This window comes from Coregonus lavaretus, assembly GCF_964263955.1.
Source record: "Coregonus lavaretus genome assembly, chromosome: 34".
Classification (NCBI taxonomy): Eukaryota; Metazoa; Chordata; class Actinopteri; order Salmoniformes; family Salmonidae; genus Coregonus; species Coregonus lavaretus.
In genome coordinates this window covers 19,741,574-19,766,242 of record NC_140021.1, presented here as the reverse complement: position 1 = coordinate 19,766,242, position 24,669 = coordinate 19,741,574, and the positions used below count along the sequence as shown (strand labels likewise).

At 42.4% G+C, this 24,669-nt stretch overlaps 1 protein-coding gene across 1 annotated transcript in view; it reads left to right on the top strand.

The window, feature by feature from the left end:
• The window catches only part of adarb2 (adenosine deaminase RNA specific B2 (inactive)), a gene marked incomplete at both ends in the record, with an annotated part of 213,707 nt that overhangs the window by 146,023 nt on the left and 43,015 nt on the right, over positions 1 to 24,669 (top strand). Inside the window, 2 exons of the mRNA XM_084152155.1 lie at positions 4,643 to 4,729; positions 5,552 to 6,531. Of these exons, the coding sequence (XP_084008281.1) occupies positions 4,643 to 4,729; positions 5,552 to 6,531 (1,067 nt within the window). The remainder of the gene's footprint in view (positions 1 to 4,642; positions 4,730 to 5,551; positions 6,532 to 24,669) is intronic.

Here is a 24,669-nt window from a genome sequence, read left to right as displayed (position 1 = left end):
GCAAAGGACCTTGTGAAGATGCTGAAGGAAACAGGTACAAAAGTATCTATATCCACAGTAAAACGAGTCCTATATCAACATAACCTGAAAGGCCGCTCAGCAAGGAAGAAGCCACTGCTCCAAAACCGCCATAAAAAAGCCAGACTACGGTTTGCAACTGCACATGGGGACAAAGATCGTACTTTTTGGTCTGATGAAACAAAAATAGAACTTTTTGGCCATAATGTCCATCGTTATGTTTGGAGGAAAAAGGGGGTTACTTGCAAGCCGAACAACACCATCCCAACCATGAAGCACGGGGGTGGCAGCATCATGCTATGGGGATGCTTTGCTGCAGGAGGGACTGGTGCACAGAGCCCTGACCTAAACCCCATCGAACAACTTTTTCAGCTTTAATATTGCAGATAGATTGTGCACTTCACAAAATAGATGGCTTCATGAGGAAGGAAAATTATGTGGATATATTGAAGCAACATCTCAAGACATCAGTCAGGAAGTTAAAGCTTGGTCGCAAATGGGTCTTCCAAATGGACAATGACCCCAAGCATACTTCCAAAGTTGTGGCAAAATGTCTTAAGGACAACAAAGTCAAGGTATTGGAGTGGCCATCACAAAGCCCTGACCTCAATCCTATAGAAAATGTGTGGGCAGAATTGAAAAAGCGTGTGCGAGCAAGGAGGCCTACAAACCTGACTCAGTTACACCAGCTCTGTCAGGAGGAATGGGCCAAGATTCACCCAACTTATTGTGGGAAGCTTGTGGAATGCTACCCGAAACGTTTGACCCAAGTTAAACAATTTAAAGGCAATGCTACCAAATACTAATTGAGTGTATGTAAACTTCTGACCCACTGGGAATGTGATGAAAGAAATAAAAGCTGAAATAAATCATTCTCTCTACTATTATTCTGACATTTCACATTCTTAAAATAAAGTGGTGATCCTAACTGACCTAAAACAGGGAATTTTTACTAGGATTAAATGTCAGGAATTGTGAAAAACTAAGTTTAAATGTATTTGGCTAAGGTGTATGTAAACTTCCGACTTAATCTGTAGGTCCTGCTGCCTTAGCTTCAGCACAGACACTGAGCAGGTCCTTCAATGATACTCATCCACATCAAGTCCATTTTTGAGAGTGTGTGAGAGTGAGTGGGTGCTATGTATCTCTCTGTCTAAAAGCCATAATGGAAGAAGAAGTGTTATTGAATTTTTCCTCTCCTCACTATCAATGATTCATTGACAGTGGGTTTTTTTCTGCATTTCCATCCGTAGTCACAATGGTGTGTAATAACGAGTGCCCACTTCAGTTCAGTTCAAGCACGGCTTTGATATTCTCTCTATGCCCTCGTGGCTTTGCATTGCTAGGCTGGCCTCACATTCCTCCTCTATAATAAAAATACTTTGGATTCAAGAGCCTTTCCATCGATGTGCAGTATTGTTTTTGTAAATAGCTTTCTTTTTAGAGCCTGACTGTATCGGTTTCAAGATTTGAAGATTATAGATTACAACTCTAGAGTCTTGTGAGGAAACATATGGCTCAATGACGATCCAAAGGATCATTAGGTTAGCTGACCCTCATTTCACACAAACACAAAGAGTCCAGCCATGGCCTTGCCTTCCTTCTCTGAGTTTTGCCCAATGTGAATGAGCATGAAGCTGATAAGATTAAACTAATTCAATCAAGCATCATGCCATACGATTGGTTAACTGGATGGTCCAAATACTGGACTGAACTTGGCATGGCTGGAGCTTGGCTTGGGTTGGCGCTGGGGAGTGGGGGGTTGGACTGGGGCAGTGGCTGGGGCTGGTGCTAAAGCTGGGGGCTGGTGGTGGGGTAGAAGGCCAGGTCTGGTTGTGGGCTGTGTCTCTGGGTTGGGTTGGGTTGTCTCCTAGAGCCCTGTCCTTGGCATGGTCCAGGAGAACACATGTAAAGCAGATGGCCTGGCTCCTCTGTAGTCTGTGGCACTAATCAGGTGCTAAATATCCATCCGACTGCTACCCCAAACACTGGCATACACACACACACACACACACACACGCACACACAAAGACACATACACATACACACACTCACACCCCCAATCACTCAGTCCTTGGATGACATACTGCTATTCCCACCTTGGCTGTCAATATGTCTACATAGTCCTTTAATGAATCCTATAATGTTTGGCACAGCCTATCATGACAGCTTATGACAACACTTGAGATTGTTGGTATGATCCGCATCTGAAGCACTGTACAAACAAGAGATGAGCAAATATAGAAAGGCATTGGGTGAAGTAGTATAAGGGTTGCATCCCAAATGGCACCCTATTCCCTTTTATAGTGTACTACTTTTGACCATAATCCTATTGGTCCTGCTCAAATGCAGTGCCCTATATAGGGAATAGGGTGCCATTTGGACTCAACCTGAGACCTAGCTCCAATACAGCAGTTAAATGCAGTCATGAATCTTGGCTGTAAAAGATATGTGTTGGTTTTTATGTAAGCCAGTGGATTTATGTGTGTACATACTGAGTCACTTACTCACATGCGCACGCACGCACGCACACACACACACACACACGTGCGTACACACACACACACACATACATACATACACACACACACACACAGGCTGTTTGTTTATGCAGCTAGTGATCAGCTGCTTAGCGATCAGCTGAGCCATCGGACAGAAATCAGATTTTAAGTGTGGCCGGCAGCTCACTGAGACAATGCAGCCGCTCTCATTTACCAGTTCAGAGCTGTTTAATCTGTGGCCCGCGAGACAGACAGAGATGGAGAGAGAGAGGGAGGGAGGTGGGAGAGAGGGAAGGGGCGAGAGAGCCAGTCAATGATTTCCCTCAGCGCCTATTTCTAATGTCTCCCGTCGCTCATCTGACCCATCCGTTATGTGGACGGAACCACAGGGAAATGTGATTGGCTCATTACCCTCCCTCTGCTCTGAACCAGGAAAAGAAAGGATGAAGTAGACAGGGCCCTTATCATCTGCTCACTGTGAATTTACACACACACACACACACACACACACACACACACACACACACACACACACACACAGACCCACATGCATGCATAAACACACACACTTCGCTTGCCAAACTTGCCAAACCTGGTTTTAATAAGAGCTGTATTGTACAGCAGGTAAATCCCTATTTTACAGGGTGTAGGTTGTTCTCTTCCACAATCCCCGGCGCCAAAATCCATCTCTATCAGATTCTCTATCCTTACTGTATGAATGATTGCCTTAATATCTGATCAGTTTACCTGAGCATTACCTACAGTATGTTAACACTTGTTTTTCTTTACTACTGTGCCATACCTAACTAGATCTAAGATCTGAGGCCATCATTTACTGTAAACCTGTCCTGAATGAGTTCCATCTCTTTGTTAGTCATCAGGTTGATGATGACATACATATCAGTGTGTTGGCTCTGTCTTTCTCTCTCTAGCCCCTTACAGCCCAGTGAAAGTCAACACTTGGCAGAGGTTGTTGAGTTAAGTGGGTGTTGCAGAACCTAAGGCACAACACCATGATAAAAAAATACATGAAAGACTTCTGCGGCCCATGTGGAAACTTATGCCGGCATGTGTTAATTGCCCTCCTCATATTCTGTACTGCGTTTTACACTTTTGTATGGACGTTTGTCTTTAAGTTTCACGGTCGGAAGACGTCTCAGAAACACTTTAACAGCTACAGTGTTAGATGGTGTGTTGGCTAATTTAGATCTAAATGTATATAGGAAATAATTAGAACTCGGCCATGTCAGGATCTAATTTTGCCCTTTGAGAGAAAACACTGCAACATTAATTAAATAGGTAGAAACAATTTGCCCTCTAGAGGCATAGCTAACGACATATAGATTGATTTGAAATGTTATCTAGAAACTAGTCAGTGTATGTTGAGACCTTCTGCTGCTGGTTTCTCTAATGGACAGACAGACTAACAGCTGCATTTTGCTGGTGTTAGTTACACTGTAATTAGGTCACAATGCAGAGTGTTGTATTGTAATTTCACCCCACTGGGATACGGCAGATCTGTCCACAGCTCTTAGAGAGCAGCCATGTGTGTCATTGTGAATCATCAAACCCTTCAGTGTTGTTCAACAGGGAGGAAGGGAGGGAGGGAGGGAGGGAAGGAGTACAAGCAATGGATTGGGAAACAGTGGTCTATTGTAATTAAAGGGGATGGGTACACTAACATGTGGGCTGCTGTGCCATCCCTTTAAATAAAATGGACTCAGGTTGTCTCCCTAGAGGTCCCCCTGGTGTTCCTGCCTCCAGGTGTGCGTGTTGTTTACAGTGTAACACCCTATTAGAGTCCATCACAGCTGGGTCTGGTGCTTCCAGCCCAGGCTGAGCATACATCGACAGGCCAGTCAAAACACTTTAATTAGAAACCAGTTCCTCACGTCCTCACTTCTCCAACACCTAATATCTCTTAATGATCAATAGTTAGATCACTACTCTCTAAGCAGAAAGAGGAGGAGGAGAAAATGACTGAGAAAGACAGGATAGACCAGCCATACTCAGTGTGTAGGTAGAGAGTTATTACATGTTATTGTATCAGTAACACTGTTTCATACCACAGTAGCAGTCATGGTGTGTTTGTCTGTCTCTGTCTCTTTCCTCTCTGTTCACAGAGAAAGTCAGCATGCTCTCTGCATTGATTGCTCCCTTCAAGTACATGAGCCCTGGGACCACCAGCACAGAGGATGAGGACACTTTAAGTAAGTCACACCTCAGTATATTCCTCCCAACATACTGGATGCACAGCCACTGCTGATATGATATGATAGCCTATGATATACTGTATTGATCCCAAGGAGAAATTTGTCTTGGACAATTACAGTAGTACTGCTTCCACATACTGTAAATACATGTATCAATCCTGTCAGTGTACTGTAGACTAGATATGAAAGTGATCTATCTGTCAATTTTCTGGTTTTGAAACTCAAATTTGTGCACATTTTTCAGAAATGCAATATGCTACTTTATCCCTGTAACTAGGTTTGAAGAGCAGAGCATGATAGCACAGCTGCTCCAACTTTGTCCTCATGGAGAATAGAAGTGTGAAATAAGGCAGATAGCTTTTTTCTTTCATCCCCCAATGTGTGTAACTTTCAATACAATACAATCCCCCCATTACAAAATAGATTGCTGCTTTGCATTGGGTACAGTAACAAATACTCTCCCACTTAAACCACAGAGTCACAGAACCAATTTTGCAGCAGATTACAGAATGATTTGGCAGATAATGCCCCATTTGAGGGGATTTGGATTTGAATTTTAGAACACTTAAATAAGATAGCCTCCCTCGCTATGAACTTTGGGGACTGTCGATGGGGGACGCTGGTAGATTTGTTCATTACCCTTTCATTGTGTATCAAGTGACTAAATCTGCCCCGGGAGCTTTGCTTTCTGAGTCTCATTCTATTGCACACTGAGATATAGTGACTGTGGAGCGCCACACAGTTATGTCTGCATTTATTGTTCTGAACAATGGTTTTATTTCTCTCAATTGTTTTGTTTCCTTTTCTTGTTGTTGCCAGGCACCAGCAGCGCTGAGGTCAAAGAGAACCGAAATATCGGTAACCTAGAGGACTGCTGTTCCATTGTCCCGGGCGACCGCCAATCAACGTTCAGATCGGACACATCTAGGGGCGGGACTTCCGGTCTGAAGAGGAAGCGACCATTGGAGGAGGACAATAACGGACACCTGTGCAAACTCCGTCTGATCTACAAGAAACTGTTGTGGTCGGACTCACCAAAGAATGCCCTGGTGCAGCTGAACGAGCTGAGGCCGGGCCTCCAGTACTGCATGGTGTCCCAGACCGGCCCCGTCCACGCACCCCTTTTCTCAATTGCCGTAGAGGTGAACGGCCTCACCTTCGAGGGCACGGGCCCCACCAAGAAGAAGGCCAAGATGAGAGCGGCCGAGCTGGCCCTCAAGTCCTTCATTCAGTTCCCCAACGCTCCTCAGGCTCACCTGGCCATGGGTAACCACAGCAACCCCTCTGCAGACTTTACCTCGGACCAGGCGGCAGACTTCCCAGACACTCTGTTCAAGGAGTTTGAGCCGTCGTCGTGTGGCGGCGTAGTCGGCGACAGCTTCTCCCTCTACCGGTCGGCGTCGGAGAAGAGCGAGCTGCGCCTCTCCAGCGCCCTCCGGCACGGCCGATTACTTCGCCACACGTTGGACCTAATGGTGCAGGCCAAGCAGCGGTTGGCAGGGGTCCCTGTGGCTATCCCAGCCGAGGCCCCCAAGACCCCCGTGGTGCTGCTCAACGAGCTGCGTCCAGGCCTGAGGTACGTGTGCCTGTCTGAGAGGACAGAGGGGCGGCGGGCGCGGAGCTTCATCATGGCAGTCCGCGTGGAAGGGAGGATATTCGAGGGCTCCGGACGCAGCAAGAAGCTGGCCAAGACCCAGGCAGCCCAGTGTGCTTTGCAGGCCCTCTTCAACATCAGGCTGGCTCCTGAGGGGAGAGGAGGCTTTAAACCCAGCAGGAATAGATGCCCTCATTTGCCCCAGGTGAGTAGCAGCGCTGTGCCCTGAGCAGCTTGGCTTTTGGTCGGGACATCTGGCAGCCTCTCCTCTCCCATACAGGGTCCTGTAATAACCAAAGCAGCAGAAACACAGCAGAAACACTACCGCCATCCAACAAGTAATTAAGAGGGAGGAGATATGGGTAAGGATGAGCTGACAGGGGGATGAAGGGAGGGAGGAGAGGGAGGAGGGATGATGATAAGGGAGATTTGTAAGCAGGCTGACTTAGCATTTACTTTGGACGGGAATGTGTGGCGACAGTGGCGTATCTAGTGGAAACATGCAAATGGTGTGTGTACGTTGGAAGGCTCGGGCTGCGGGTAAACAAAATCTGCTCAGTGATCTATTCAAACGGAAAGGGATATAAATGAAACAAATTATTGTCCTTGTGCCTCTGACACGAGAAAACTGAACGGCTCCCAAAATTAGCTTTTCTATTTTGCGTGTGTTTGTTTCTAGAGCTATAATTGGTCGAGTATTGTAATTTTGCACAATCTCTTGTTCCCCAGGTGTAGCATCTACAAACATTAATTCAATCTCTTGCCCAAAGGAGATCGAAAAGCAAAGAGCAAATCGACAAACAAACCACTGACCCAATCCCGCGCTCATTTACTCAAATATGTAAACAGCAATCAGACCAGGCAAACAAGTTTTTTAGGAACTTTTCCATTTTAGACCCCAAAGTCATTCAGGGCTGGATTGCGTGGTTGGATATTTTAACCTTCAATTCAGCATTTAAGGCTGTGTCCAAAATGGCACCCTATTCCCTAGATAATGCACAGGCCCTCAACAGAAGTAGTGCACAATATAGGGAATATGGTGCCATTTTGGACATAAACAAAATATATCGAAGGTAATACTACCAGGGAAACATTTTCTAGCTAATTCAATCATAAGCAGTGAATGTTATTTTCACTTCAGACATGTTTATAATCGCACAAATCTAGGTATCTAGGCAAGCTAGGCCAACAGTATCATTATTTTGTTGTAGGCTGTAATAATGAACAATATTTATTCTATACATTTAAGACAAATAGTTCATACATTGTTCATCAATGTAAAAAAAATACATACAGATACCTGTAGCTATGCATGTGTGGGTGCGTGTGCATGCGTGTTTCTGTTTATACACGGTATTTGTGTGTATGGTGTATGCAATGTAGTCTGAGTGTGTATGTAGTGTGTACTAGAGGTCTTAATGGGTCCATAAAGTTTGGTCCGTTCTGAAATGGATCCGTGGCTTTCCCACCCGACACGATATGCATAAATTATACTTTTTTTAACGGAGACCCATTCTGAATAGACCCGAGGACAGTCAGACCCGTTCTGAAAAGGGCAGCTGAAAACAGACCCAAACAGACTTGTGCTGGTTGGGATCCGAGAGACCCATTCAGATCCGAGAGAGAGAGAAAGAAACCTCCAACTGGGTGCCACCAGCGCCATCAATAAACAAGCATATTGGCCAAATGATCCACAGTTACGTGTCCTTACAAACTGCCTATAACAAATTACAAAAAAAGGTTTAGTTGTGTTTCGATGTGAAGCATTAAAAAAGTTAGTCTCTTGTTTTATTGGTTTTGACTTTCCAGAAAAAATAGTTGTCTACCTCACGGTTCAGCTATCAGAGATTTGAGCGATGAATCCATCAGGGCATTGCATGCATGTAGGCCTATAGGCCTAGATGTCCACTATATGATATTAATATAAAAAAAAATATATATATTAAAGGAGATGCCTAGCCCTAGAGAGACCGAGAAAGATAGAGATATGCCAGCGCCATGTTCCCGATGTTGACATGGATTTTTTTATACTTGTCAGATAGGCTACTACTGCTATTCATATATAGGCATAAAGAAGGAGGCTAATTCCTTAAATGTTATTAAGATAAGGAATTGTATTGTTATATTAAAGGAGTAACTCTGATAGGCCTAAAACATTCTTTCTCACCTCAAGTTCAGCTGTCGGAGTCAGTTGGAGCGCCGGTGTGCACTGCTTTCATAGGCCTGCAGTAGCTAAGCCTAATAATAGCCATACCACACCAAACCTTCACAAAAGATGATTAACTTTATTAGGGTAATATCAAAAGTAAGTTAAGTCATTGTTTATAGGGAAAATACAAACAGGTTATCATATTGCGGCATTAAATGAATTACCAACGAAGGTGATTGCCTACCGTATAGGCCTACCCAACAAATGACAACAATAGGCTAATGCTAGGCTATTTATTTTACAACAGGCCTACTTTTAACCTTAAACTAGATACGGAGCACAAAATTAAAGACAGAACTTAATTTAGCCAACGAAAGTGTCTCAACAAAATGAAACGAAACACTTTTTGCATAGGCTATTTAAAGCACTGGTTTAGATGATTAAATAGGGCTACAATAATAATGATGATTTACAATAATAATAAATAAATAAAAAATTGCATCAAACCTGAATAGCGAGTTGCACACAGTCCATTTGGCCGTGCCAACATTCTTCTCATCTTTGTCCACTACAATATTAAAACTTGTCCCTGAGGACATTTCATTTGTCGGTTTCTTTTCACTATACTCCTTCTCCTCTAACTTTCGTTTTTACTTAAATGAAAAAGGACTCCATCTTCGCAATCAACAGTAGCCTAGGCCAAGGTTCATTTTACATGCTCTCTCTCCTCAGCAGCAGGCACACGTGAGGTGAGCAGCCGGAACCAGTTTCAGAATGATATAACCTATACGTTTTTTTGAGTTACAATTGGCTGACATACACTACATGACCAAAAGTCAAGCTCTTGTGGGCCTTTAAATGGGCTATGTACTATTAATATTCCCTTCCATGCCTTGAAGGAATAGACAAGCAAAGTGTCCTTCCTTTCCCGAACAACATCAGCCAAACAACCTGCTCATGTTAGCCTGGGAGAAAACTTTAATTTTTTCCCTCCTGCCATGGTGTTTAAAAGGATTTTAAGAGGATTTGCCTCACCCGTTTAGTTCCAGAAAGCAGTCGCTTGTGGAAATTCTTGAAAGTCAGCCGTGCTGTCTGCTTGATGCTGTCGAAGGGGGGAAAGGGGGAATAGTCATTTTGAAGTAGTGAAGGACACACACATCAAACATACGATCCTCCTAAGTTTTCTCTGCGGATCATCTAGTAGCTCTTAGGGTGCGCATGTGTGTGTCTCTTACAGGAAAACCACATGAATTTCACGTGATAACATGTGTTTCACATGTGATATTAAGTGAAGTTAATATAATAACATGTGACATGTAAAAGTGTGATAACATGAAACTACACATGTGAAAACATGATGCCATGTGAAATAAATGTGACAACATGGAGATCTACATTTTAACAACGTTTTTTACATGTGAAAAAACAATTCCACGTGAGAGTTAGATTTTAACATGTACAAGTTTTTCACATGTGAAAATGCAATTCCAAATGTGAGAATTAGAATTTCACATGTGAATCTGCAATTCACATGTGAGGTGAAAGAAAAACATGTTCCCATGACACTGCAAATTTCACGTGTTTTAAGTTCAAGTTAAAGTAAGTGGTACGCTGTTCAGCTAAAATAGTATAAAAAATCTTCAATCAAATATAATATGATTACATTTCACATGTTCACTTAGTACTTTCAATTTGGTGTACGCTGATCTTTCTGCTGCTTCGCAGCATTCCTGCATCGTAGCATTCCTCTACACATTCATTACCAACAAGTATAATACAGTGGGGAAAAAAAGTATTTAGTCAGCCACCAATTGTGCAAGTTCTCCCACTTAAAAAGATGAGAGAGGCCTGTAATTTTCATCATAGGTACACGTCAACTATGACAGACAAAATGAGGAAAAAAAATCCAGAAAATCACATTGTAGGATTTTTAATGAATTTATTTGCAAATTATGGTGGAAAATAAGTATTTGGTCAATAACAAAAGTTTCTCAATACTTTGTTATATACCCTTTGTTGGCAATGACACAGGTCAAACGTTTTCTGTAAGTCTTCACAAGGTTTTCACACACTGTTGCTGGTATTTTGGCCCATTCCTCCATGCAGATCTCCTCTAGAGCAGTGATGTTTTGGGGCTGTCGCTGGGCAACACAGACTTTCAACTCCCTCCAAAGATTTTCTATGGGGTTGAGATCTGGAGACTGGCTAGGCCACTCCAGGACCTTGAAATGCTTCTTACGAAGCCACTCCTTCGTTGCCCGGGCGGTGTGTTTGGGATCATTGTCATGCTGAAAGACCCAGCCACGTTTCATCTTCAATGCCCTTGCTGATGGAAGGAGGTTTTCACTCAAAATCTCACGATACATGGCCCCATTCATTATTTCCATTACACGGATCAGTCGTCCTGGTCCCTTTGCAGAAAAACAGCCCCAAAGCATGATGTTTCCACCCCCATGCTTCACAGTAGGTATGGTGTTCTTTGGATGCAACTCAGCATTCTTTGTCCTCCAAACACGACGAGTTGAGTTTTTACCAAAAAGTTCTATTTTGGTTTAATCTGACCATATGACATTCTCCCAATCCTCTTCTGGATCATCCAAATGCACTCTAGCAAACTTCAGATGGGCCTGGACATGTACTGGCTTAAGCAGGGGGACACGTCTGGCACTGCAGGATTTGAGTCCCTGGCGGCGTAGTGTGTTACTGATGGTAGGCTTTGTTACTTTGGTCCCAGCTCTCTGCAGGTCATTCACTAGGTCCCCCTGTGTGGTTCTGGGATTTTTGCTCACCGTTCTTGTGATCATTTTGACCCCACGGGGTGAGATCTTGCGTGGAGCCCCAGATCGAGGGAGATTATCAGTGGTCTTGTATGTCTTCCATTTCCTAATAATTGCTCCCACAGTTGATTTCTTCAAACCAAGCTGCTTACCTATTGCAGATTCAGTCTTCCCAGCCTGGTGCAGGTCTACAATTTTGTTTCTGGTGTCCTTTGACAGCTCTTTGGTCTTGGCCATAGTGGAGTTTGGAGTGTGACTGTTTGAGGTTGTGGACAGGTGTCTTTTATACTGATAACAAGTTCAAACAGGTGCCATTAATACAGGTAACGAGTGGAGAACAGAGGAGCCTCTTAAAGAAGAAGTTACAGGTCTGTGAGAGCCAGAAATCTTGCTTGTTTGTAGGTGACCAAATACTTATTTTCCACCATAATTTGCAAATAAATTCATTAAAAATCCTACAATTTGATTTTCTGGAATTTTTTTCCTCAATTTGTCTTTCATAGTTGATGTGTACATATGATGAAAATTACAGGCCTCTCTCATCTTTTTAAGTGGGAGAACTTGCACAGTTGGTGGCTGACTAAATACTTTTTTCCCCCACTGTACATCTCTGCACTTATAGTGCAAAAGAGTGCCATCTGCACTGCTATTTTAGTTATCAGTTAATCTGACTATTCTCTCATAATTGATTTAATTTACTTATTTCATCAATTTGAGAGGTTTTCTGTATAGTTGTCTAATATTGTTGGGGCATGTTAATCTGTTTCAATCAAGGGTTGGAACCGAAATTATTTTCCAATAATTTCATTCTGAATAGAACCACCATTTTTTTTCTTCCGTTCCACTGTTCCTACCAGCAAAATAAAGTTCTGAGCCGGTTCGAACCAAAAAAAGTATTTGTTTATATCGTTCCTTTATGTTCCTTTTTTAACCTGTCAAATCAACAGTTTTTTTCATTTACCTCATTAAATTATTTCAACAATCAGTGCAGATAGAACAGGCAAGCTAGTTGTTTACATGCGTGATGGATAGACAAGTGTAGCCTATGGTGCAAGATGCGACTGATTTTGTGGGTGGGGAGAGAGCAAGAGAGGGTTGAGGAGGGGCTTGAAGCACTGGGCATCTTGTTTTGACATGCATTATCTAAATTAGGTCCACAGAATTATACCTCGAAGCGGCTTCTATGGAGGAACTTTGAATGTCCTTCGAGCTAGCTAGCTAACAAGCTTGTGTGTGCAGAGCGGCACCATAATTTAAAACACGTCTTACATTTTTGTAGTTAATAAATCCAACGTGAAACGTGATTGATGAAGGAGCTGATCGTGGACTACAGGAAAAGGAGGGCCGAGCACGCCCCCGTTCACATCGAGTGCTTGAAGTTCCTTGGTGTCCACACCACTAACAAACTATCATGGTCCAAACACACCAAGACAGTCGTGAAGAGGGCACAACAACGCCTTTTCCCCCTCAGGAGACTGAAAAGATTTGACATGCGTCCTCAGATCTTCAAAATGTTCTACAGCTGCACCATCGAGAGCATCCTGACCGCTAGGCACTACAGAGGGTAGTGTGTACGGCCCAGTACATCACTGGGGCCAAGCTTCCTGCCATCCAGGACCTCTATACCAGGAGGTGTCAGAGGAAAGCCCTAAAAATTGTCAAAGACTCTAGTCACCAAAGTCATAGACTGTTCTCTCTTTCTACCGCACGACAAGCGGTACCGGAGCGTCAAGTCTAGGTCCAAAAGGCTCCTTAACAGCTTCTACCCCCAAGCCATAAGACTGCTAAACAGTTAATCAAATGGCTAGCCGGACTATTTGCATTGACCCCCTTTTTTACGCTGCTGCTACTCGCTGTTTATTATCTATGCATAGTCACTTTACTCCTACCTACATGTACGTATTACCTCAATTACCTCGACTTACCTGTACCCCTGCACATTGACTCAGTACCGGTACCCCCTGTATACTGAATATAGCCTTGTTATTGTTATTTTATTGTGTACAAGTTTTTTAATATATTTATTTTTTTACTTTAGTTTATTATTATTATAATTATTTTTAAAAAAATTGCTAAAATTTTCTTACTTTAAAAAAAAAAAATATTGTTGGTTAAGAGCTTGTAAGTAAGCATTTCATGGTAAGGTCTACATTTGTTGTATTCGGCACATGTGACAAATACAATTAGATTTGATTACTAGGCCTATAGTAGCCTTAACTAGCATTGAATAAAAAATCTCTCTCCCTATCTTCTGAATCACGATTGTAACGTCAGTACAGTAGCCTATGCTTCGGAGAGGGGAGGGGCAGGTAGCCTAAACACGCACACACGATGGCAAAGATTTTCAGCTTTCAGGCAGACACTGGAATACGTTTCTGAGTGACAGCGTGAGGGCTTTGCATAGGTGCTTTGTTGCGTTTCTTTGTGGGAGTCGAAAAATTACTGAACATAAAATAACGTTATTAAACGGTTCCCATGCTTTTAAAATAACGGTTCTGTTCCAGAACAGTATGGATCACTTTCATTCCAGGTTCCGTTTCTGTTCCTTGAAATGAAAATTTTTGTTATTTTCCGGTTTTCGGTTCTGTTTCCTGAACCAGTTCCAACCCCTGGTTTTAATGTTACTCCTGAATCACTATGATAAAAATTATATTTTTTCTTGAGTGTATTTTTAACAAAGCTGAGATTTATTTTACTTAAGTCCAAAGTGTAGGAATACATGTGAAATCAGTCATTGACACAGACATGGTTGCGTAGCAGGAATGCCGTGAACCAAGAGGTTGAGTTCAAATCCCATTTGAGGACATGAATAATAAATAAAATACACAATGTAATCATGTAAGTTTGTGAAATATATACGTTGAAAACATTATGTTAAAAGCCCTGTTTGTGTGTGTTTGAATCCACATGTGAAATATCGTCTTGTAAAGTGTTCCAAAAACACATGGTTTCACATGATTTCACGTGGAATTTCATATGTGACATAAATTGTCACATATGCAAAACGTGGAAATTTCACATGTGAAATCATGCGTTTTTTTCCTAAATGGGTGTGCGTGCGTGCGTTTGCGTGCCAGTGAGAGGACAGGAGTTCAATAGCCACCAGATCTAAGGCCTGGTATTGGGGGAGTGCCAGTCTTAGCCCTTGGGCCACAACTACAGTGCCAGCTCTGTAAAGTCTGCTTTCATTTTACAGAGACTGACTCAGGCTTTACCTTAAGGCACCCACTTTTACTGGAACTCCATCCTAGTCGAGGAATGCCATCCTAGACCTTCCTTCCTTAGAGAGAGAGAGAGACCTTTGCAGAATGAAAGAGTAGAGCCAATAGAAAGAGAGAAAGAAGGGGTTTGTCAAGGACATGATATTGTCTTGGAGGAGAGGAATCCAGAACCACGCCAGGATGATAGCCTCAGGCTAACCTGAACAATAACTTGAAGACTCGCTCGAATGTCCAGCTCCTAAATGAAATATTGAAACTCATCCAATGTCTAGTATTGTGGTATGCTGCTCACACTCCGGTATAGCTCCACACATCTCTAAATAATGACACAGGTGCGCACACCCCTGATGGCACCGAACATCCCACAATGCAGGTTTTTGTTCTCCATCATCAGAAATAAGGCAGTGTTAGGGTCAGTTACAAAGTAATTATCGCTTTGTGATATAAACAAAATGCAGACCTATTTTAAGAGTCTCGAATATACTCTGTACTCTCCTATAGTTTTTATTAAAACTATATTCTGATTTGACTGTATCAGCATCAGATACTCAAACTGTATTTCTTTAACAGGGTACTTAAAGACAATTATCCTACAGTGTATACTGTACAACATGAGAGAACAGCATTGAACACTCTCCAGTCCAGGCAGGTCTGGGTGGGGGTAATTTCTCCACTGCAGTGTGACTGTGAGGAGAGAGAGGAGAAGAGAAGTGAATGTAATTTAGCATCAGGATTCCGGTCACATGACTAAGTGGAATGATTACCCCTTGTTCCCAGGTTGATTGGCCACTTAATCTCTCCCTCTCTCTCTTCTCGCCTCACGGTGCCGTTGCGACCGCCGTGACAAAGATCTGCCGCGTTGCCAAGTCAACATAAGAGTTCCGATCTTCAAGACGGCGGCAGGCAGGGTGGTGGGCTGGGGGGTGGCGGGTGAGTTTGGGCCAGTCTCGGCTGACTGAAGGACAACTCCAGGTCATTGGTCGGGCCATTGTTGGCCACCCCGGTTCTTTAACCTTGAATTAGAGACATTTGAATAAGGAAATGCACCGGCAGGACAGAATGATAATGGTGGGGACAAAGGCTAGGAGGAGGAGGGGGAAGTACAGAGATGCATAAGAATCAAATGTGATTTTTAAACCTGGTAGAAGGTTGGTTAAAGGTACACTCAGTGATTCCGAAAATCTTTACTATATAAACACACCAAATATGATGCCATGATGATGGCAACTTCCTGCTTACAAAAACATCAACAACAACAACATTGCCACTACTGACTGTTCTGTAAGCAGGATGTCACCCCACTGTACATGATGAATATGTTTAGGTTTAATCCTTCATCTCAGTAGCAGACAGTACTCAGTCAGTACACACTTTTAACACACAACAATAGATATTCCAGATACAGTCAGATCCAAAATTATTGATAAAGATGAGCAAAAAAGACTGTATAAAATAAATAATTCAAATACTGAGCTACATTCTACTGCACAGTAACATAAGCATTTCGCTGCACCTGCTATAACACCTGCAAATCTGTGTATGCAACCGATAAACTTTGATTTGATTTATATTGTATGCTCACATTTCTTTATACTAATGCAATTGCTCAAATAAATATATTTTGTTTAACAAGTAATATTTTGGGGAGAGGAACTGTATTGTGGCCTTCCATGGCTTCCTGTTTCACTGGGGTATAAAAATGAGGTAACATGCATCTCTTTGTCATCCATCACCATGGGGAAATGCAAAGAGCTCACAAACAAAAAAGAGACAAATGGTTGTTGACCTTCATTAATCATACCACTATTAAGGCAACAATTAAGACGTTTAAAACCACTGGAACAGTGGTAAACTTGCCTGGTATTGGACGCAAGTGTGTTTTGTTCCCACACACAGTGAAGAAGATAGTTTGGGAGGCGAAGGAATATCTAAATGCCAAAGTTGGAGAATTACAGAACTTGGTCACATCTTCAGGTCACCAAGTCTCCAAGTCTACAATTAGATGCCACCTTCATGCCAATAGGCTCTTTGGAAGGGTTGCCAGATTTATTTATTTTTTTAATATTGAGAGCAACTAACTGTAAACGCATGGAGTTTGCTAAACAGTATTGGAACTTGGATTGGAATCGATGCCTTGGTCAGATGACACGAAAATAGAGCTCCTTGGCAGCGCACACCAGTGGTGGGTTTGGTGTCGAAGGAACAACTCCATTCAAAACCTGTGGTTTGAATTGAAGAGCGCAGTCCATAAATGCAGACCAAATGATATCACTGATCTAGAAAGATTCTTTATGGAGGAAGATCCCTCCCAATGTGTTGTTCAATCTCATAAAACATTTTAGGAAAGGCTTGGTGCCGTAATCCTCTCAAGGGGAGGGTGCACAAAGCATTGAAAACAGGGTTGCCAATAATCTTGACACCTATCTTTTTGAGACAGAAAAAGGCTCAGTGCTGTAATCTTCGCAATGGGAGTGTGCCGGAGTATTGAAAATATTGGTGCCAATAATTTTGACACCTATCTTTTAGAGATGTTTTTTGAATTACTTGTTAAACAAAGTGTCTTTCTGTGAGCAATTTTATTAGTATATCAGAATAAAATTGGAGCAGCATTTTTTTTGCACACATTATAGCTCAGTATTTATATTATTTATTTTATACATGGTTGTTTGCTCATCTTTATCAACGGTGTCAATAATTTTGGACCTGACTTTACATGTTCTTGATTAAAGAAACAATTTAAATCTAAATACCATTTTTCTAATATGTCACAGAAACATTTCATCACATTTCTTTACAGTATGCAACTGTTTGGTATGTTTTCCCCTCTGCTGAATGTGGTCTTATTGAGCTCTTCTGAATGCAGGCCGTTACTAGACAGAAGATACGCCTGGCTATGGATTCATTTAGCCTGGTAATTTCCCCACGCCGGCAAATTGAATATGATTTGAGACACCAAGGTGACCCCTGTCAGCCGCCGAGTGTTTTACAGATTGTTTTCTTTTTCTAATCTCTTGACTTCTAATCTGTCTGAATATAAACAGCCATGAAGCAAAAATCATTAATTAATATTGCCACAACAAATTAACGATGGCAGCGGCCAAGCTAGGCCAGGCAAGCAGCGATTTCAAGAAATAGAAACATTCTCCAACAGAGGAGAGGAATGGAACGTGTGAAAAACGAATGAATTATTACAGAAATTGATGAACACCCTGAGGCCACCTGCAGCAGAGTGTTTGCGTTCCAAATGGCCCCTATTCCCTATATAGTGCTCTCTTTTAATTTAGGGTCCACAGGGGTCTGGTCAAAAGTAGTGCACTATATAGGAAATAGGGTGCAATATGGGATGCATAAGACAGTGTTACAGAGTGGATGAGCTGCCTGTCTGCCTCACATGCTTATATACACTCTTAGAAAAAAAGTGCTATCTAGAACCTAAAAGGGTTCTTCGGCTGTCACCGTAGGAGAACCCTTTGAAGAACCCTTTTGGTTCCAGGTAGAACCCTTTTGGGTTCCATATATAACCCATTCCACTGAGGGATCTACATGGAACCAAAAAGGGTTCTACCTGGAACCTAAAAGGGTTCTTCCTGGAACCAAAAAGGGTTCTCCTATGGGCACAGCCAAAGAACCCTTTTGCAACCTTTTTTTCTAAGAGTGTAGAGACCTGTCAAAGCCTGTTTTACTCACAGATGACTTCTAATGACTTCTAATACCTGATGAGTGCCTTTGGATCAAAGGGTTGGAGAGTCAGTAACAGTAAACTAATGGCATGCATTTGCACATCTAATAGCTATTTTTAAAAGTCCTCCTGGATATAACAAGGAAATCTAGCTGTTTTCAATGGATTATCTAGTTGCTGTAATAGCCTGATACGGTATCCTATCCCGATTGGTGTTATTACTCCTGGGGAGTTGAAAGAAAAAAAACAGGAGCGCTTTATGAAGTTATGGAACAATAATGTTTTTACATTTAATTGAAGCACTTTGTACACGGAAAGGTTAGAAACGTCATGAACTGTCTAATACTTATGCAAAATATGACCTATAAGACTGTTAAATCTCTTCCTCCGCCACGTCAGCATGCAGTTTGTACCAGGGCAGGAAAAAATCACTACACAGGGTGAAATGAAATTAGCAGCGTTCCTCCTGTAAGGTTGACTCTAGTCACCTTTTCTAACACGTAACGCCCCTAACTAACCTCTCTTAGCCTCGACTCTGACTCTCTCGCCAGCACCTAGTTGTTGTTCCCACTGCCATCACTGTCGCTCTCTCTCTCTCTTCCCCATCTCTCTCTCTCTCTCTCTCTCTCTCTCTCTCTCTCTCTTCCCCTTCTCTCTCGTCTTCCCTCCCTCCTTTTTTCTCTCTCTCTCCTGGCCCCTGCTATGCCACGCATGGTGGCTGTACTGTAATCAGTCCTGAGGAACCCTCACACTTCATTAAAGCATAATCAAGTTCATTACAATTTCATAGACGCTCAGGTACCAAATGGTTTCCGATAAATCACGGCAATTGGTCCTGTGTGCCTGGGCGTACCCGTTTATCTCCCCCACTCAGGCACGAGAGAGGGAAGAGAGGATAGGAACGACAGAAAGAACATGTGAGGGTTGTGCCCTTTGAATGACCTTAGTGCCAGGAGGCACTCCCTCTGGGCTAGCCCATCACCATGGTGTCCTTGGATAACCTAAGGACTGGGTAACTATTCATAGTTGGAGGTCTGTTTGTATGGCAGTGCACTGTTTGGTGTTAAGATGAATGTAGAGATCCATGGGTAGCAGTACCGTGGAAATGTTCACCTTCACATTCTGTTCATTATCAAGTTTGATTGAAATGCATTCTCAGATACAACTCATGTAAATATTTGTGGATACACAAATATACAGAAATACGGTGAAAAACAATCCTAAAAACATAATGTGTTCACAGTTCACTTTATCCCCCACTGCAACACTCCATCCATCCTCTTCTCCTGTTATGTCTTCTCTTGCCCGGCTCAGTCAGCCCCTCATCTTTCCCTGCCACCTCTCAATGCCTCCCCCTCCTCCTCACCCTCTCATCCCAAAACCAACAGACACTTACGTTTATCCTGGGACATTTATCCTGAAGGTAGTGGGGGAGGAGAGGTGGGATGAGAGGGTGAGGAGGTGGGGGAGGCATTGAGAGGTGGCAGGGAAAGATGAGGGGCTGACTGAGCCGGGCAAGAGAAGACATAACAGGAGAAGAGGATGGATGGAGTGTTGCAGTGGGGGGAAAAAAGAGAGAGAAACCTCAGCGGAACAAAAGACCTTCAGGATTAATTAGGCGTCAGATTGGTTGCAGGGCACAATGGCTCTGCTCTGATTGGTTACAGGACACAGTGGCTCTGCTCTGATTGGTTGCAGGACACAGTGGCTCTGATTGGTTGCAGGACACACTTTTTCTCTGCTCTGATTGGTTGCAGGTCACAGTGGTGCTCTGCTCTGATTGGTTGCAGGTCATAGTGTCTCTCTCTCTCTCTCGCTCAGAGTTTAGCATTCAGGAAGACCTGCCTGCCTGGACACAGTCCTCATATTTCAGCCAGACAGACCCTGTGTATACCTAATAGTTGCAGCCGCACTGCACTGCTTGGGCTATCCTGTCCATTATGGATGTACTGCCCTGCTCATGATATTCCACAGGGCAATAAGGTCCATGACAGGGTCATGTATGTAATGCATATTTTTACATGATATTTACACTCTTTTTCCATTTTTGACATAGGCGTGTTTTGGCTCATATCCACACTGAATGTTTTATGTATGTGTGTTTGGCATGGGGTAAAAAAACAACATGTATTTTTAGATTCTCAAATCCTGGATTTGCTTTTTTGGTCTTTGCCAAAATAGAGGAATACAGCACATCATATTAGCAAAGATGCACATACAATTTAGCACTAATTTAGTGCCTTTATCACCTTTCAGTGCATGGAATCACATACATTACTGTTCAATTTCCTAGTCCAGTCACTCACGTCAAGCTTTCTGAAACAGACCCGAGCTGTCTACCAGTTAATAGGAATTGTACTGTCACCGTCATTGAGGCTCGTCTCCTCCTGTGACCTTTTGATTTCACCAGTTTCTGAGGCACAGGAAGTGTTGAACTGTGCATACGGATGACATCGTCAGGAACAGTTGGCTAACCATGACTCAAAGCCTAATGTCTGATTCTGATTCTGACAATGACTACTGGTGTACCGGTTAAAATATTAATTAAGTGCTTTGGTTGCAGTGTTTCAGTAGATGATGGTTGCATGCCAAATGGCACCCCATTCCCTAAATGGGCTCTGGTCAAAAGTAGTGCACTATATAAGGAATAGGGTGATATTTGGAACTCAATCTATGTCTTGGGACATTCTGTGCTTTATCATATCAACTCAGAAGCAGTTGGTCATAACTTCAGCAAATGTCCTCTGTCTGAGCTTTGGCACGTAGATATTTGGGCAGACCAGTCAATGATGTGATTTGATCTTATCTCTTAGCATTTTCATTCGCTTCAGATCTTGAATACTCATCGTATGCTTTAGTCGATGACATATCAAAAGTATATTTTCTCTCTTGGCTCTTTCTGTCTGTGAAAATAAAGCTTTTCTACTCTTACATAACCAGAGTTAAGTCTTGAAATAATTAAGTTAGAGACGTTAAAGAAACTGGTTTTGAGTTATTCTCCTCACAAGAAACTCATGAAGTCATCACCAAGTCAGGAGTACCTTACTGCCTTGACACCTAGTTCATTTCAGCAGAGATACACAAAAAAGCCATTTCCACCTCCCTGTTCTGTTCTAACCCAGGTGATTCTTATAGCCACTCCTGTGTTCACTCCTGTGCACTGCCGGCATCTACGATGAACTACCTACCTGCTGCCCTAATGGAGAAACCCAGTAGTGTATGTAAGCACCAGCACATTAGAATGAATGAGTAATGATTATGTGGTTCTGTATGTTGTCAAGGGAAGGGAGAGACTATATTGAGACTCCATCAACAGTTTAGCCCCCTCTTGTGGAATCACGTGAACTTTCCTAATCGGTTGACTTACAACTATCATGATTACAGCTAGATGTAGATTTAGAGAGTGAAATGAAATAGTGATTTTAGTTCTATGATTGTTTGTGCATCATCAACTAAAGTGTTCGTTTGCAACAGAAGCAGACAGTTTTATCCACATGCTTTAATCACTGTGGAGGAGAATGTCAGAGTAAAGATTGACACTGTGTGCCGTTAGTCTCCTCTCCTCCTAAACATTCCCGCGTTCCCACCACACACACAGACACACACACTGCTCTCCCACCCACGCACAACCCATTACCTGCATGTTAAAAGTCTCACACACTTAGGTGCTTTGAAAAGAGAGAAAGATAGCTTTTATAAGAAGAGGTTTGAAAATAAACGGCAGTTCTCAGACGTCAGTTGTTATTGTTGACACTCTCCGGTTGTTTTGGCACAGTTAAGATGTGAAATCTGACCAATTAGTGAGTAGAGACACACACCCACACAGATGAGGAAAGAGGGATGGTTATCCTCTCTCATCTGTGTTCCTTCTATCCATCCTCTGACTCACCACTACAAAAAGTGGACAAATATCAGCCTCAAATGAGCGGCTAATAAAGAAACGATGTTGTTGTTGCTGTTTATCATAATGTCCACCATGTGTTTTGGATAGAACGGGGTCATGGATTGATACAGTACTGTAGTCTGGTAGTAGCTGTCTGACGTGCATCAACAGGGGAGAAGGGAGAGGATGATTCTATATAGTCTGATGGATCCCTTGATAATTAGACAGTTCTTCTTCCAGATTGGAAACACTCATCTCCTGGTGTTGTTTATCTCTGTCTCTGTCTCTCTACACACAGTCTCTTCTGAGTGTAGTGTGTATATGTGTGTGTGCATGCATGCTTGTGAGAGAGAGAAAGAAAGAGATATATAGAGAGAACACTATTAGCAGTGTGTTGTGTTTGTAATATCCAGCATAATGCTTACTCTGCACACTGCATGTGATGGATTTTGTATAATGTTAAGTGAGCAGGGGCCACAGCCAGACTTATTTCTATGTCACACTGAAAAGGGCATTCTTATACAGTAATGTGCATTTATTTCAACGTGGTGTGAAGTGCATATAGTATTAGATGGCTGCATGTACACTAATGTTGTCACTGGCAGACACACACACACACACACACACACACACACACACACACACAAGCACATTGGACAACCCATTAGAACAAGACAAATTTAACTGAGCTGGCCCTTTTCTCTACCAATCTCAGACATGTCAGTCTCTCCATCCAACGCACTGCACCATTGACATTTTCCCTTGATACCTTGTTGACTGCTTAGGAATGGAAAAAAAAGACACCTTAAGCTATAAATCAAATGTCAGGAGTTGCAGTGTAGTGGAACCATATCAATATTCCATGATATATGACCAGCCAGGGGACTTTATAAAGGGCCGGACCCATAGACATGACATTGGGGGACACACTCGTTTCACAGCATTTCGCCCGGTGGAGGTGCTATACGTCATGGTGGGAGTGGGTTTCAAAGTGCAAGGACTGTCCGATGCCCGTTCACGTTCAACCGAGAAGCTTCCGCCTTGGACCTCATTCATAACTTCTTCACTGACATAACTATACTTTATAGTTTACAATTGCACTTTCATATTAGTACATCATTATGCTTTATTTGAAGTAACCATAGCTAGCTACCATGGGGCTGGACCAGTTTTCCCAAAAGTTAATGAGGTACAACGTTAAGTTTTGCTTACTAGCCAACCAACAACGTCAATGCCACTATCAAGCCAATCTACGTTTACCTGAATTAAATATGACTAGCTTTTATCTAATTTAATTCATTTCATTTTATCTCAACATGCAATAATACACTATATACAGTCAGGACCATAAATATTTGGGCATTGACCAAGTTATTATTTTAGCTGTCTACCACAGCATATTGGAGTTGAAATTAAATAATGAATATGAGCTGACAGTGCAGACTTTCAGCTTTAATTTTAGGGTATTTATGAAGTCCAAAGAGCTGTCACTGCCAGTGAAGCAAGCCATGATTAGGCTGAAAAATCAAAAGAAACCCATCAGAGAGATAACAAAAACATTAGGTGTGGCCAAATCAACTATTTGGTACATTCTTAAAAAGAAAGAACGCACTGGTGAGCTCAGGAACACCAAAAGGCCCGGAAGACCACGGACAGAATAAGTATTTCCCTGGTAAAGAAAACCCCCTTCACAACAGTTGGCCAGATCAAGAACACCCTCCAGGAGGTAGGCGTATCTGTGTCAAAGTCAACAATCAAGAGTAAATACAGAGGGTTTACCACAAGATGTAAACCATTGGTAAGCCTCAAAAACAGGAAGACCATATTAGAGTTTGCCAAAAAACATCTAAAAAACCTGTACAGTTCTGGAACAACATCCTATGGACAGATGAGACAATGATCAACTTGTACCAAAAGGATGGGAAGAGAAGAGTATCTAGAAGGGAAGGAACTGATCTATGGGTTCCAGACTTCAGGCAGTCATTGACTGCAAAGGATTTGCAACCAAGTATTAAAACTCACAATTTAATGTATGATTATGTTAGTTTGTCCAATTACTTTTGAGCCCCTAAAATTGGGGGGCTCTGTATAAAAATGGTTGTAATTCCTACACGGTTCATACAATAATTTTGACAAAACCCTTAAATTAGAGATGAAAGTCTACACTTAAAGCACATCTTGATTTTTTCCAATTTATGCAAATTGTGTCACTGTCCAAATACTTATGGACCTGACTGTGTACAAAAGTATGTGGACACGCCTTCAAATTAGTGGATTTGGCTATTTCAGCCACACCTGTTGCTGACAGGTGTAGAAAATCGAGCACACAGCCATGCAATCTCCATAGATAAACATTGGCAGTAAAATGGCCTTACTGAAGAGCTCAGTGACTTTCAACGCGGCACAGTCATATGATGCCACCTTTCCAACAAGTCAGTTCGTCAAATTTCTGCCCTGCTAGAGCTGCCCCGGTCAACTGTAAATGCTGTTATTGTGAAGTAGAAATGTCTAGGAGCAACAACGGCTCAGCCGCTAAGTGGTAGGCCACACAAGCTCACAGAACAGGACCGCCTAGTGCTGAAGAGCTTAATGTGTAAAAATCGTCTGTCCTCGGTTGCAACACTCACTACCGAG